The sequence below is a fragment of the Elephas maximus genome, chromosome 17 (assembly GCF_024166365.1).
Source record: "Elephas maximus indicus isolate mEleMax1 chromosome 17, mEleMax1 primary haplotype, whole genome shotgun sequence".
Classification (NCBI taxonomy): domain Eukaryota; kingdom Metazoa; phylum Chordata; class Mammalia; order Proboscidea; family Elephantidae; genus Elephas; species Elephas maximus.
The window spans coordinates 64,748,924-64,762,251 of NC_064835.1; the positions used below are offsets into that span (position 1 = coordinate 64,748,924).

General features: G+C 36.6%; 1 protein-coding gene across 2 annotated transcripts in view; it reads right to left on the bottom strand.

Moving 5' to 3' along the window:
- The window catches only part of ZNF638 (zinc finger protein 638), a 91,376-nt gene that overhangs the window by 47,705 nt on the left and 30,343 nt on the right, over positions 1–13,328 (bottom strand). For both annotated transcript variants that reach the window (XM_049856339.1, XM_049856338.1), the window contains exons 3-7: positions 12,195–12,256; positions 9,041–9,079; positions 7,533–7,819; positions 5,808–6,070; positions 4,628–4,774 (exon numbers count right to left, since the gene is read on the bottom strand). In XM_049856339.1, the coding sequence (XP_049712296.1) occupies positions 4,628–4,774; positions 5,808–6,070; positions 7,533–7,819; positions 9,041–9,079; positions 12,195–12,256 (798 nt within the window). The remainder of the gene's footprint in view (positions 1–4,627; positions 4,775–5,807; positions 6,071–7,532; positions 7,820–9,040; positions 9,080–12,194; positions 12,257–13,328) is intronic.

The following is a 13,328-nucleotide window of genomic DNA, read 5'->3' on the forward strand; positions in this document are numbered from 1 at the left end:
AAAATTGATAAACCATTGGCTAGACTGACTAAAGAAATACAGGAAAGGAAACAAATAACCCGAATAAGAAATGAGAAGGACCACATCACAACAGAACCAAATGAAATTAAAAGAATCATTTCAGATTATTATGAAAAATTGTACTCTAACAAATTTGAAAACCTAGAAGAAATGGATGAATTCCTTGAAAAACACTACCTACCTAAACTAACACATTCAGAAGCAGAACAACTAAATAGACCCATAACAAAAAAAGAGATTGAAACGGTAATCAAAAAACTCCCAACAAAAAAAAGTCCTGGCCCGGACGGCTTCACTGCAGAGTTCTACCAAATTTTCAGAGAAGAGTTAACACCACTACTACTAAAGGTATTCCAAAGCATAGAAAATGATGGAATACTACCCAACTCATTCTATGAAGCCACCATCTCCCTGATACCAAAACCAGGTAAAGACATTACAAAAAAAGAAAATTATAGACCTATATCCCTCATGAACATTGATGCAAAAATCCTCAACAAAATTCTAGCCAATAGAATCCAACAACACATCAAAAAAATAATTCACCATGATCAAGTGGGATTTATACCAGGTATGCAAGGCTGGTTTAATATCAGAAAAACCATTAATGTAATCCATCACATAAATAAAACAAAAGACAAAAACCACATGATCTTATCAATTGATGCAGAAAAGGCATTTGACAAAGTCCAACACCCATTTATGATAAAAACTCTTACCAAAATAGGAATTGAAGGAAAATTCCTCAACATAATAAAGGGCATCTATACAAAGCCAACAGCCAATATCACTCTAAATGGAGAGAACCTGAAAGCATTTCCCTTGAGAACGGGAACCAGACAAGGATGCCCTTTATCACCGCTCTTATTCAACATCGTGTTGGAAGTCTTAGCCAGGGCAATCAGGCTAGACAAAGAAATAAAAGGTATCCGGATTGGCAAGGAAGAAGTAAAGTTATCACTATTTGCAGATGACATGATTATATACACAGAAAACCCTAAGGAATCCTCCAGAAAACTACTGAAACTAATAGAAGAGTTTGGCAGAGTCTCAGGTTATAAAATAAACATACAAAAATCACTTGGATTCCTCTACATCAACAAAAAGAACACCGAAGAGGAAATAACCAAATCAATACCATTCACGGTAGCCCCCAAGAAGATAAGATACTTAGGAATAAATCTTACCAAGGATGTAAAAGACCTATACAAAGAAAACTACAAAGCTCTACTACAAGAAATTCAAAAGGACATACTTAAGTGGAAAAACATACCTTGCTCATGGATAGGAAGACTTAACATAGTAAAAATGTCTATACTACCAAAAGCCATCTATACATTTAACGCACTTCCGATCCAAATTCCAATGTCATATTTTAAGGGGATAGAGAAACAAATCACCAATTTCATATGGAAGGGAAAAAAGCCCCGGATAAGCAAAGCACTACTGAAAAAGAAGAAGAAAGTGGGAGGCCTCACCTTACCTGACTTCAGAACCTATTATACAGCCACAGTAGTCAAAACAGCCTGGTACTGGTACAACAACAGACACACAGACCAATGGAACAGAATTGAGAACCCAGACATAGATCCATCCACGTATGAGCAGCTGATATTTGACAAAGGACCAGTGTCAATTAACTGGGGAAAAGACAGCCTTTTTAACAAATGGTGCTGGCATAACTGGATATCCATTTGTAAAAAAATGAAACAGGACCCATACCTCACACCATGCACAAAAACTAACTCCAAGTGGATCAAAGACCTAAACATAAAGACTAAAACGATAAAGATCATGGAAGAAAAAATTGGGACAACCCTAGGAGCCCTAATACAAGGTATAAACAGAATACAAAACATTACCAAAAATGATGAAGAGAAACCCGATAACTGGGAGCTCCTAAAAATCAAACACCTATGCTCATCTAAAGACTTCACCAAAAGAGTAAAAAGACCACCTACAGATTGGGAAAGAATTTTCAGCTATGACATCTCCGACCAGCGCCTGATCTCTAAAATCTACATGATTCTGTCAAAACTCAACCACAAAAAGACAAACAACCCAATCAAGAAGTGGGCAAAGGATATGAACACACATTTCTCTAAAGAAGATATTCAGGCAGCCAACAGATACATGAGAAAATGCTCTCGATCATTAGCCATTAGAGAAATGCAAATTAAAACTACGATGAGATTCCATCTCACACCAGCAAGGCTGGCATTAATCCAAAAAACACAAAATAATAAATGTTGGAGAGGCTGCGGAGAGATTGGAACTCTCATACACTGCTGGTGGGAATGTAAAATGGTACAACCACTTTGGAAATCTATCTGGCGTTATCTTAAACAGTTAGAAATAGAACTACCATACAACCCAGAAATCCCACTCCTCGGAATATACCCTAGAGATACAAGAGCCTTCATACAAACAGATATATGCACACCCATGTTTATTGCAGCTCTGTTTACAATAGCAAAAAGTTGGAAGCAACCAAGGTGTCCATCAACGGATGAATGGGTAAATAAATTGTGGTATATTCACACAATGGAATACTACGCATCGATAAAGAACAGTGACGAATCTCTGAAACATTTCATAACATGGAGGAACCTGGAAGGCATTATGCTGAGCGAAATGAGTCAGAGGCAAAAGGACAAATACTGTATAAGACCACTATTATAAGATCTTGAGAAATAGTAAACCTGAGAAGAACACATACTTTTGTGGTTACGAGGGGGGGAGGGAGGGAGGGTGGGAGAGGGTTTTTTATTGATTAATCAGTAGATAAGAACTGCTTTAGGTGAAGGGAAAGACAACACTCAATACATGGAAGGTCAGCTCAATTGGACTGGACCAAAAGCAAAGAAGTTTCCGGGATAAAATGAATGCTTCAAAGGTCAGCGGAGCAAGCGCGGGGGTCTGGGGAACATGGTTTGCGGGGACTTCTAAGTCAATTGGCAAAATAATTCTATTATGAAATCATTCTGCATCCCACTTTGAAATGTGGCGTCTGGGGTCTTAAATGCTAACAAGCAGCCATCTAAGATGCAGCAATTGGTCTCAACCCACCTGGAGCAAAGGAAAATGAAGAACACCAAGTCCACATGACAACTAAGAGCCCAAGAGACAGAAAGGGCCACATGAACCAGAGACCTACATCATCCTGAGAGCAGAAGAACTAGTTGGTGCCCGGCCACAATCGATGACTGCCCTGACAGGGAGCTCAGCAGAGGACCCCTGAGGGAGCAGGAGAGCAGTGGGATGCAGACCCCAAATTCTCATAAGAAGACCAAACTTAATGGTCTGACTGAGACTGGAGGAATCCCGGCGGTCATGCTCTCCAGACCTCCTGTTGACACAGGACAGGAACCATCCCTGAAGACAACTCATCAGACATGAAAGGGACTGGTCAGCGGGTGGGAGAGAGACGCTGATGAAGAGTGAGCTAATTATATCAGGTGTACACTTGAGATTGTGTTGGCAACTCTTGTCTGGAGGGGGGATGGGAGGATAGAGAGAGAGGGAAGCCGGCAAAATTGTCAAGAAAGGAGAGACTGAAAGGGCTGACTCAAGACGGGGAGAGTAAGTGGGAGTAGGGAGTGAGATGTATGTAAACTTATATGTGACAGACTGATTGGATTTGTAAACGTTCACTTGAAGCTTAATAAAAGTTATTATAAAAAAAAAAAAAAAAAAAAAAAAAAAAAAAAAAAAAAAAAACAAAGAACTCCACGAATTTTTTAATGGACTTAACACTTCCTTGTGGAATACAGGCTGTGAAATCACCTCAAGTCCTTTCTTTTTGCTTTGTTAAAAGTATATTTTAATCTTTAAGATGTTATCACATACAAAATGGACATTTAACCTTGTCTACTTTCAGAATTTCTATACCACTACCTAGGTTAAGAAGAGGGACACAATGTTCCATGGCAGGCTCTTGGAACAAGAGGAAATGGGAAGACAGAGCTCATGAAACAACAAAAGGAAGACAGGATCTAGTCTACCTTGCTTAAAGTCCAAAATTTTTAAGGCTTCCTGCAATAAAGAAGAAATTATCACCATGTTCCCTTATCTCACAAATTTATGTTTTGCTTAGCTCAGAGTTGTTCATAGTTTTGATTAACTTTATCAGGTAAGTTACAGGAAAACAACACATAAGCAAATAAATCCTTACTGCACAAATGAAATTATTTGTTGTAGTACAACTTAACTGGTATTCTAAAACAAGGGTTGGCAAACTATGGCTTGCCACTTGTTTTTGTAAATAAAGTTTCACTGGAACATAGCCATCCTCATTCCTTTACATATATCATCTATGGCTACTTTCACACTACAATGGCAGATTTGAGTAGTTGCAACCATATGGTCCACCGGTAAAGCCTGAATATTTACTATCTGGCCCTTTACAGAAAAAGTACGCCAATCTTTGTTCTAAAATACATAAAAAATAGTATTTTAGAACTTCTGTACATTCAAATCCAAAAGTTTATGTAACTCTCAATGAACAATTTTATGTGATAAAGCGGCTAAGAGCTCCAACATCTGTCTTTAAATAATCACTTAAGTAATGACTCTATGCATTTTTAGAATAGATCTACTGACTCACCTCCTTTCTATAGGGAACAATCAGTACATCACTAACTTTTCCAAATGGTTGAAATACTTTTCTAATATCTTCTTCAGTACAGCCATCCTCTGGTAACTCAGATACAACAAGAACTGAACCATAATTCAAAGACTGGTCTTTCCGCAGCTATGTTTGCAGGAGAAGAAATTAAAAATAAACTAAGTCACTGAGTACAATGATAATAACGGCAATAATTCCCAATATAATTTCTTTTACCAGTAATCTTAGTCCTTTAAAGGGTGTTGCCTAAGTATTTTTGCACCACTTTAGAAAAAATTTTAAATAAAAGTAAAAAGACATACGTGTTGATGTTACACCATTCACACCCAACAGTGGTAAAAAGTTCATAGGTTAACTAGTCAAAGATGCTCTTGTAGACCCCTTTCTGTCACTAAGCATTTTGTAATGATCAAGACCTACGGAACAGAGCTATTAAAGAGTATTTAATGAACTTGTATGGCCCATGAAGTAACGAAGCCAAAAATTATAGCTTTATTTGCCTTGTATTTTAATAACTGAAAATGATATCCTAGATAAGTATAATATTTTTATATTAATATATGTTGTTTTTAGCTGCTATTCAGTCAGCCTCCGACTCATGGCAACCCGAAGCGTTACAGAGTAAAACTGCTCTGTAGGATTTTGTCTGTAATCTTTACGGAAGCAGTCTGGCAGGCCTTTCTTTTGCAGCACTGCCGGATGGTTTTAAACTGCCAATCATTAAACCACCTATGTTAAAAATTGACTAAAAACTTTAAACGTTCTACTGAAACCACCCAGAAGTTTTGAAATAAAAGGAAACCATCTTTATATATTATCAGACAAATTTAGCATCCTTAAACTTTTCCCCATATTCAATTTCTTCTCAATTCCCTTCAAAATTCTATAACTGCAGATTGATTATATTGAGTTTATCCTTCTGAATATAAGCTCTTTGTGGGCAGGGAATAGTAGCTGAAAGTCTTTAATGTATATAAATACTGAGAACTTGTACCTAAATACCTGAATACTTTTTAATATTACAAATATTCTGTATCAACATAATTTAACAAGTCACCATTTCAAACTTACTGGAAATAAAATTCAGTCATCTTTGTTTTCTATTTGCCATAATAACAAATGTATGCATACTTGTGCTAACAAACGATCAATTACTAACCTTACGCTGAACAGAAACACCTTTATCAGACACCTGTTTACATTCTGGTAAGCTACCATCTTCAGGATTCTTTGACTTATAACGAGTATTTGAATCACTCTTTGTAGAGCTCATAGATTTAACTGATGATTTTGACCCACTGCTAGTTTTAGGCTTTTGTGCTGGTGAATGTCCTTTATCAACTGCTTCAGCATGCTTCTTTTTACTTGATTCTGATCCATGTCTTGATCGTTGTACTGTATCTTCTGAGGCTTTTTTCCTATCTAGTAAAAAGAATATAAATAAAATTTCAGTTGAAAAGAACTTAAGGTAGGAATCATCTCAGGAAATTATAAAATAAATAATAATTCCTCAGGATGCTCAAATATTTATCACGAAGAGTCATTCTTAAGCTAAACAGGAATCATACACACAGGAAAAAATTAATAGTCTTTGTTTACTCGAAAAGCTATTTTATGTGGGGTTCCTATATTCAGGGAACTTCCCTTACATTTTTGTTTCAGGATCCTTTTATACTGTTAAAAACTGAGGATCCCAAAGAGCTTCTGTTTATGTTATATTTATCATATTAGAAATTAAAATACAATTTTACGAATACTAATTCATTAATGTAAAAAACTCATGTTAACATGTATAACATCCAAAAAACCAAACCAAACCCAGTGTGATCAAGTTGATTCCCACTCATAGTGACCCTACAGGACAGAGTAGAACTGCCCCATAGCGTTTCCAAGGAGCATCTGGCAGATTCGAACTGCCAACCCTTTGGTTAGCAGCCAGAGCACTTAACCACTATGCCACCAGGGTTTCCTATATATAACACATTTTATGAAAAATAATTGTATTTAAAAAAACCCCAAAACTAATGTGAAGAGTAGCACCACTGTACAGTTTTGCAAAAATATTTATATTGCACTGAAAACACCCAGATTCTCATGTCTGCTTCTGTAGTCAATCTGCTGGATACATTGTTTTGACTGAAGTATATACAGAACATCCGCCTCACACAGATAGTAGTTGGGAAAGAGAGGACCTCAAGGGACCCCTGAGAAGATATCGGGAATACTCTAGGGGTTCCTGGACCACACTTCAAGAACTACTGCCTTATACATGTTAATGTAACTATATATACGTTCCATCTTTTAGAATACATTGAATACAATAAGAGATCTATTCACAGTTATTTCCTAAATGCTAACAATTGATCTCTTTCATTGTACAGGTGTACTTTAATATCTATGGCCTATTTCTACAAAGGTCACTAAGCTGATTATTAAGAAACAGGTTGAAAATATAAATAATTTCAAAAAAGTTTTCAATAAATTTATGGAAGATAAATCTCTAATCAATTTAGCCAAGCTAAGATGTTTGTATATCCTTTATTTCTGAATTTGATACTGGATGAACAGGTGTACTACTCTGCCACATTTGTTCCTACAGCTTCTGGAGGAAAGAAGAATAACTAGGTTGAGGTGTGGGTCAAATATCATAAAGCAGTTCTAAAATTTAAAAATACAGACCATTTCATATCTTAAGAACCTTCTAAAGAGCTGAAACAAATAACTCAAAATGTGAACTTTTGTTAAATATTGGCAGTAGTACCTAAGTCATCATTTCAAATATACTGGAAATACAGAAATAAGAAAATGCAAATAAAAAAAACAAAACAAAACAAAAAATTTGGTCAAAAGAAGTAGATTTATTATTTCATGGCCATCAGTATACCTGATGATCTCCTTGATGTCCTTTCAGGGCGAAGTGATCGATAATACTCTGGGCTAAATGGAACTCTAACTCGGTATGCTGGATTAGGGGATCTGGACCTGGATCTGTATCTAGGAAAGAAACGATGGCAAATTCTTGGACTTCGACTTCTCGGTCTATATATGTAACGTATTGGGCTTCGAGATCGATGGAACCTGTGACTTGAACTTGATCTCCTAGAACGCCTAGGAGTGGGAGAATGGGAACGTCTTCTAGGAGTTTGATCCTCTTTCCTACTGCCCTCATTTCTACAAAACAGGGAGAAAACAAAGAAAACAAACAGGCAGGATTAAAGAATTTAATGTAAATTTAAATTATATTAAATGACAAAAGTATCTTCTTAGAAACAGATTATTAGCAATACCAAACTCTAATGTGTATTTACATTTAAAAAAACAAAAACAAAAAGCCCTGTTTTTTATGTCTAAATTCAGGCTTGTGGGTAAATATGCAACAATTAGAACAGATAATCAGTCCTCTCGGGCTCCATTGGATCCCTCTGTTTTACTAATTTATAGAAGAATATCATCATCAATTTCTTGAGCTTTTTCCATAAAAATGTTGCATCTAATTTCGTTTTGAAAGTATCAATTATACAATTTAGGAAACAACTTTAATAAACAAGTGTTTTTCAATCATTTTTATCCTGAAAGTTTACACTGTCTACAAATGTTTCTTGACTGTCGTATTTGTATATATACACACTGAGTATGGCGCCCTAGGGAACCACAGAGAAAAGGAAAAAATATTGGTCTCTGTTTATTCAAAGGGGTATTTTACATAGGGTTCCTATATTCAGTGAGCTTAATAAGGCCGCTCTTGGCCTTCAAGGCATTTATAATCTCAGACCTCATAAAATAGTAGTAAAAGTCAGCATAAAATATTTTCAGAAAAGACTAGAGAAAGTAGAAGTCCAAAGATGAGAGCTACCATTTTTGAGCTGGAGTGATTAAATAAAGATTCATAGAGTCTGTTGCATTTGTCCACTCTTTAAAAATAAAAATGATGCATAAGCCCCTCCAAAAAACCAAACTCGTTGCCATCAAGTCAATTCTGACTCATAGCAACCGTATAAGGACAGAGTAGACAGAGTAGAAATTCATAGGGTTTCCAAGGAGCAGCTGGTGAATTCGAACTGCCACCCTTTCAGTTGGCAGCTGAGCTCTTAATCACTGTGCCACAAGGGCTCCTAAAAATGATGAATAAGCCTGCTGCCGTCAAGTCGACTCCGACTCAGTGACCATTCAGGACAGAGCAGAGCTGCCCCATAGGGTTTTTGAAGGAGTGGCTGGTGGATTCAAACCGCTAACCTTTTGGCAAGCAGCTGAGCTCTTAAACACTGTGCCACTAGGGCTCCAAAAATGATGAATAGTAGGACTCGATTTAAAATAGTATTTTTTTAAAAAGTACTTGTTTAATCTTAAAAGAAAATCAAGTTTTAATAATATCACTATTTAAAAAAGAATTACCTTCTTGACGGGAGGATCTCAGGATTCCAATCAGGATACCTATTTCAAGAATAAACAAACAAAAAAAAAAAACAGCTAAAATAAGACGATAAAGACCAATTTTTTTCCTGCAAAATACCAGAAGGATTGCTCAAAAGCTAAGTTTGCATAATAATTTATTAGTACAGTAAAATAAGAAAATTTCCTTTTATTACTTATTGAACGTCTAATTCAATAAATAATAAAAGTATTACACCAGTAGACACATCAGGGAAAGGAGACACATCCCTTATACTTAAAGGCCTCAGAATTCATAACCGATAAATACAGGTCAAAAGTATATGAACGTTTACTATCCTTTCAATACTTTGAGACTTAGAAAATTTTCAAAATAATATGCTGAGGGAAAAAAAGGAGCAAAGATCCAGGAGTCAGACAGACAAGTTGTGCCTCTTATTTGCTGTATGACAGTAGGGAAGTTACTTCTCTGCTGTTTCCTCACTGGTGAAACCAGGAATAAACGTTATACCTACACCTAATAAGGTTGTTTTAGATTAAATGAATTATGTAATACACTCAGAATAATGTCTACCACTTAACGATAACTATTATATTTATTATACTGTTAATACTAGAAGTCTGATGCACTGGACTTTCTCTCCATAAACTACCCTTGTGTCATAATCCATAAAGATAACAAGGTTACATTTATGAAAAAGAGAGGGAGGAGACAGTAAGCCTTAACAAAAGGAATAAGAACCTAAATCTATGTCAACAGAGGAATGACTAAACAGATTAAGGTATATCCACACAATGGAACACCGTGCAGCACTTTTAAAGAATGGGGTATCACGTTTTGCCATGGCAAGATTCCAAGCACGTAATCAAATTGAGTTGATTTGTTAAATTTTTTTTTTGCAGAGGAGAGAAAGTAATGAAGAGTATTATTCAAGAGCACACAATCTGACTAAGGTAAAAAAAAAAATTATTAATAGGGTACAGCATTAAAGTGGCAGGCATGGAAAGCATATGCTTTTAAAATCCGAGTCCTATGTTGATGAAAAAAATAATAGGCCTATGTAGACAAAGGCTTTAATAGGTATACAGTGCTGTTGGCCTTAACATGATGGCAGTGCACGCAGCTAGAATCTTTTTTTTTTTAATTGCACTTTACCTGAAACTTTACAGAAAAATAAGTTTCTCGTTCAACAATTTATACACAAATTGTTTTGTGACACTGGTTCCAATTTCCACCACGTGTCAACACTCTCTCCCTTCCACACCAATTCCCCATTTTCCATCCATCCATTTTTCCTGTCCCTTCCTGCCTTCTCATCATTGCTTTTGGTCTCATATACATGACTTAACTAATATGCATGTTTCTCACGTGCATTACTTTTGTTTTATAGACCTATCTAATCCTAGGCTGAAGGATGAATTTCCTGAGTTGCTTCAGTTCTGAGTCTGGGCGTAAAATCCTCTTCTCATCAGGTGCTGTTCATTTTGGACTCATAGTGACCCAACGTGACAAGAGCAAAACTGCTCCATAGGGTTTTCTAGACTGTAATGTTTATGGGAGCACATCGCTAGGTCTTTTCTCCCAAGGATTCGCTGGGTGGATTCAAACTATCAATTTTTCAGTTAGCAGTCAAGCAGTTAACCACTATGCCACCAGGGCTCCTGGAATGAAAATAGCTCATTCCCACCTAAATGCCTCACCTTCATAAAAAAATGGGTGCCCGCGGGAAGATATACGGTTTAGGAGAGATTCTCCATTTACACTGGCAGTAAGGCCTATCCATAGCCTTCATACTGGGAACCAACATCAATTTCTAATCTTAATCTATAATTTAGGTGGGGTTTATTCCACTCTCAACTCCAGGAATAGGCACCTGACACTGACTGAGTAGACCAAAAGAATCAAACCAAGGACTTCTGCAGGAGTTGGGGGAAGAGGTAACTTTTGTTTTGACTCCTGGAAGAGCCAACTACACAGATCACTGAAGTCCATGCAGTGCATTAATTACTTTTGTGTGTGGCCTTTCTACCCATGGTCTTGGAACTCCCATCCAGGTGACTGCGTCATAGGGTAGCTGTGGCCTACTAAGGGGACTGTCAGTTTTGCCTTAAGAGACAGCCAATTCCAGAGCAGAGAGAAAGAGCTCACCACCACCAAGGAAGGAGAGACCAGCAGGAGGGACCCAGCAGCCAGAGATGGCACGGTGGGCTTCCTGGCCCATGGAGAGAGAAAGCTTTGGGCAGAGACTGAGGGCCAGAAAGAGGCATGCCTGCGAGCATAGGTGGGGAGGGGCTATCCTGATGGAAGAACTATATCTTGAGTATTCTTGTGCCTGAATTGTAACTGTTACTTCCCTCATAATAAACCCCATAATTGTGAGTTTCTTCTTTGAGTTCTGTGTGGCCACTGCAATCAATCATCAAGCCCAGTAGAGAATGCTGTGGGAAGCACAGTTTGGTGTAAGAACTGATAGAGATGGTGGAGAGATGTGTCTCACCACCACCTCAGAGCAATCAGCCTTGTGCTTTTGATCTTGGTTCTCCTTCCCCTTTATGGGGTGGGAGGAGGTCGGACACTTCCCCTATGCCATTTTTATAGTCTAGAAGTATGGAGGCCATTTTGCCATGTGAAGAAAGTCTGCCTGACATTTCACGAAGCCAATGCAGAAGAAAAGAGGTAAGAAATGGAGACATTTCTGACACTCTGGTTTTTGTTTGAGCACCCAATTCAGCTGTCCTGAAACTAGAACTAATTTAACTTCCTTCAACATCTTAGTTAAATGAGCTAATAAAGTCCTTTTCACTTTCTAAAAACTGTTTTGAATTGGATTTGTCACTCATGACTAAAAGAGTTCTGGATAACAATCTCAAAAAAATTTTGTGATGTTTTCATAAAGAACAATGTAAAAACCAAAACAGGTGCCACAAATGCATTTGCCCAAGAACATGTTATTATCACTCTGTTGATCTTATTTAATTCACCCCCTTTGAAAAAACATTAAATGTACTTCTATAAAATTAATATTTTAAGCAGGCAATAGCTTTCCAAAAATGTTTTTTTTCGAAGTATCACAGTAGAAGTATTTAACAACCCTATCTCAACATGAACTATCTTATAAATGTGCTATCTGTAAAAAACGGGAAAAAATGTTCTTACTGTTGACGTAACTGTCGGCAGCTCTCAATATGTGTTGATGTATTTTGATGCTGAATCCAATCCTATTGTAAAAGGAGAAGAGGGCTGAAATTAGAATAGTCCTCATGATGACTAGTGAACTAGGCTTTTCAGAATGACACACCAAGATTCTTTTTTCTTTTCTAAAAATTAAGCAGATCTAGTTATAAATAGCATTTAACTGCTCAATAAAATTTTCACAAAATTTAAAGGCCCCAAACAAATGCACTTAATACCATACTCACTGATCTCATTTTAAACTATTTCAGTATGAAAAGCATTTTAGAAATCATACCCATGAACACTCATTTTGAAAGCAAATATATATTTAAACTTGGAAGCAATTAAAGGCATGGATCAAAAAATAACTCATCTCAAACATAAAATCAACACCCTGAAGAACACCAAAAATTCTACATACAAAATGGCATCTGTGAAATGGGATCTTCAAAACAGGATCTCAATGACTCACACCTTTAGAGTTCAAGCTAACAACATCAACATCAATAAAAAATCCTACCTCTTAAGCCAGTAACATTCCAATACTATATTGGCAAATGATAAGGCTAGTAAAAATGGGAAAAACTCCTGTTGATTAAATAGATTTTCAATATTTAAGGGAAAGTAACACCATTTCAAAGGAACAATGGCCCTTACACATAGAGCTTTACAGTTAACAAAATGCTTTCTTATACATTACTTCATTAACAAACAAATCTGCCTTAAAATTACAATCTGTACCCATAAATAGCTCCTGGAAGATACATCTGATGGGGGGGGGGGACAGTACAGTTTTCAAAGATACGGTCCCAAAAGTGAAATAATTAGTTGAATGCAATGTGTATATTATTCAATGTATTTTGTTCCTCCAGCATCTAAAAAGGCAAAAAAGTTACTATATAGTCTTGTATTTTAAAACTTTCTTGAGAAAAACGTTATTCATTTCCATTTCAAAAATTTTAGTTTATATCACTGTTAAAGATGAACTAGCAGTTTCCACAGTTTAAGCCACAGTTGACACAATTTTGGATTCTGCCTTAGCCAGAACTATCTGAAAATAGGTGCATGCTACTTGCAATATCCAGCCACAAGTTAGCAACAAGTTATGCGCTACTC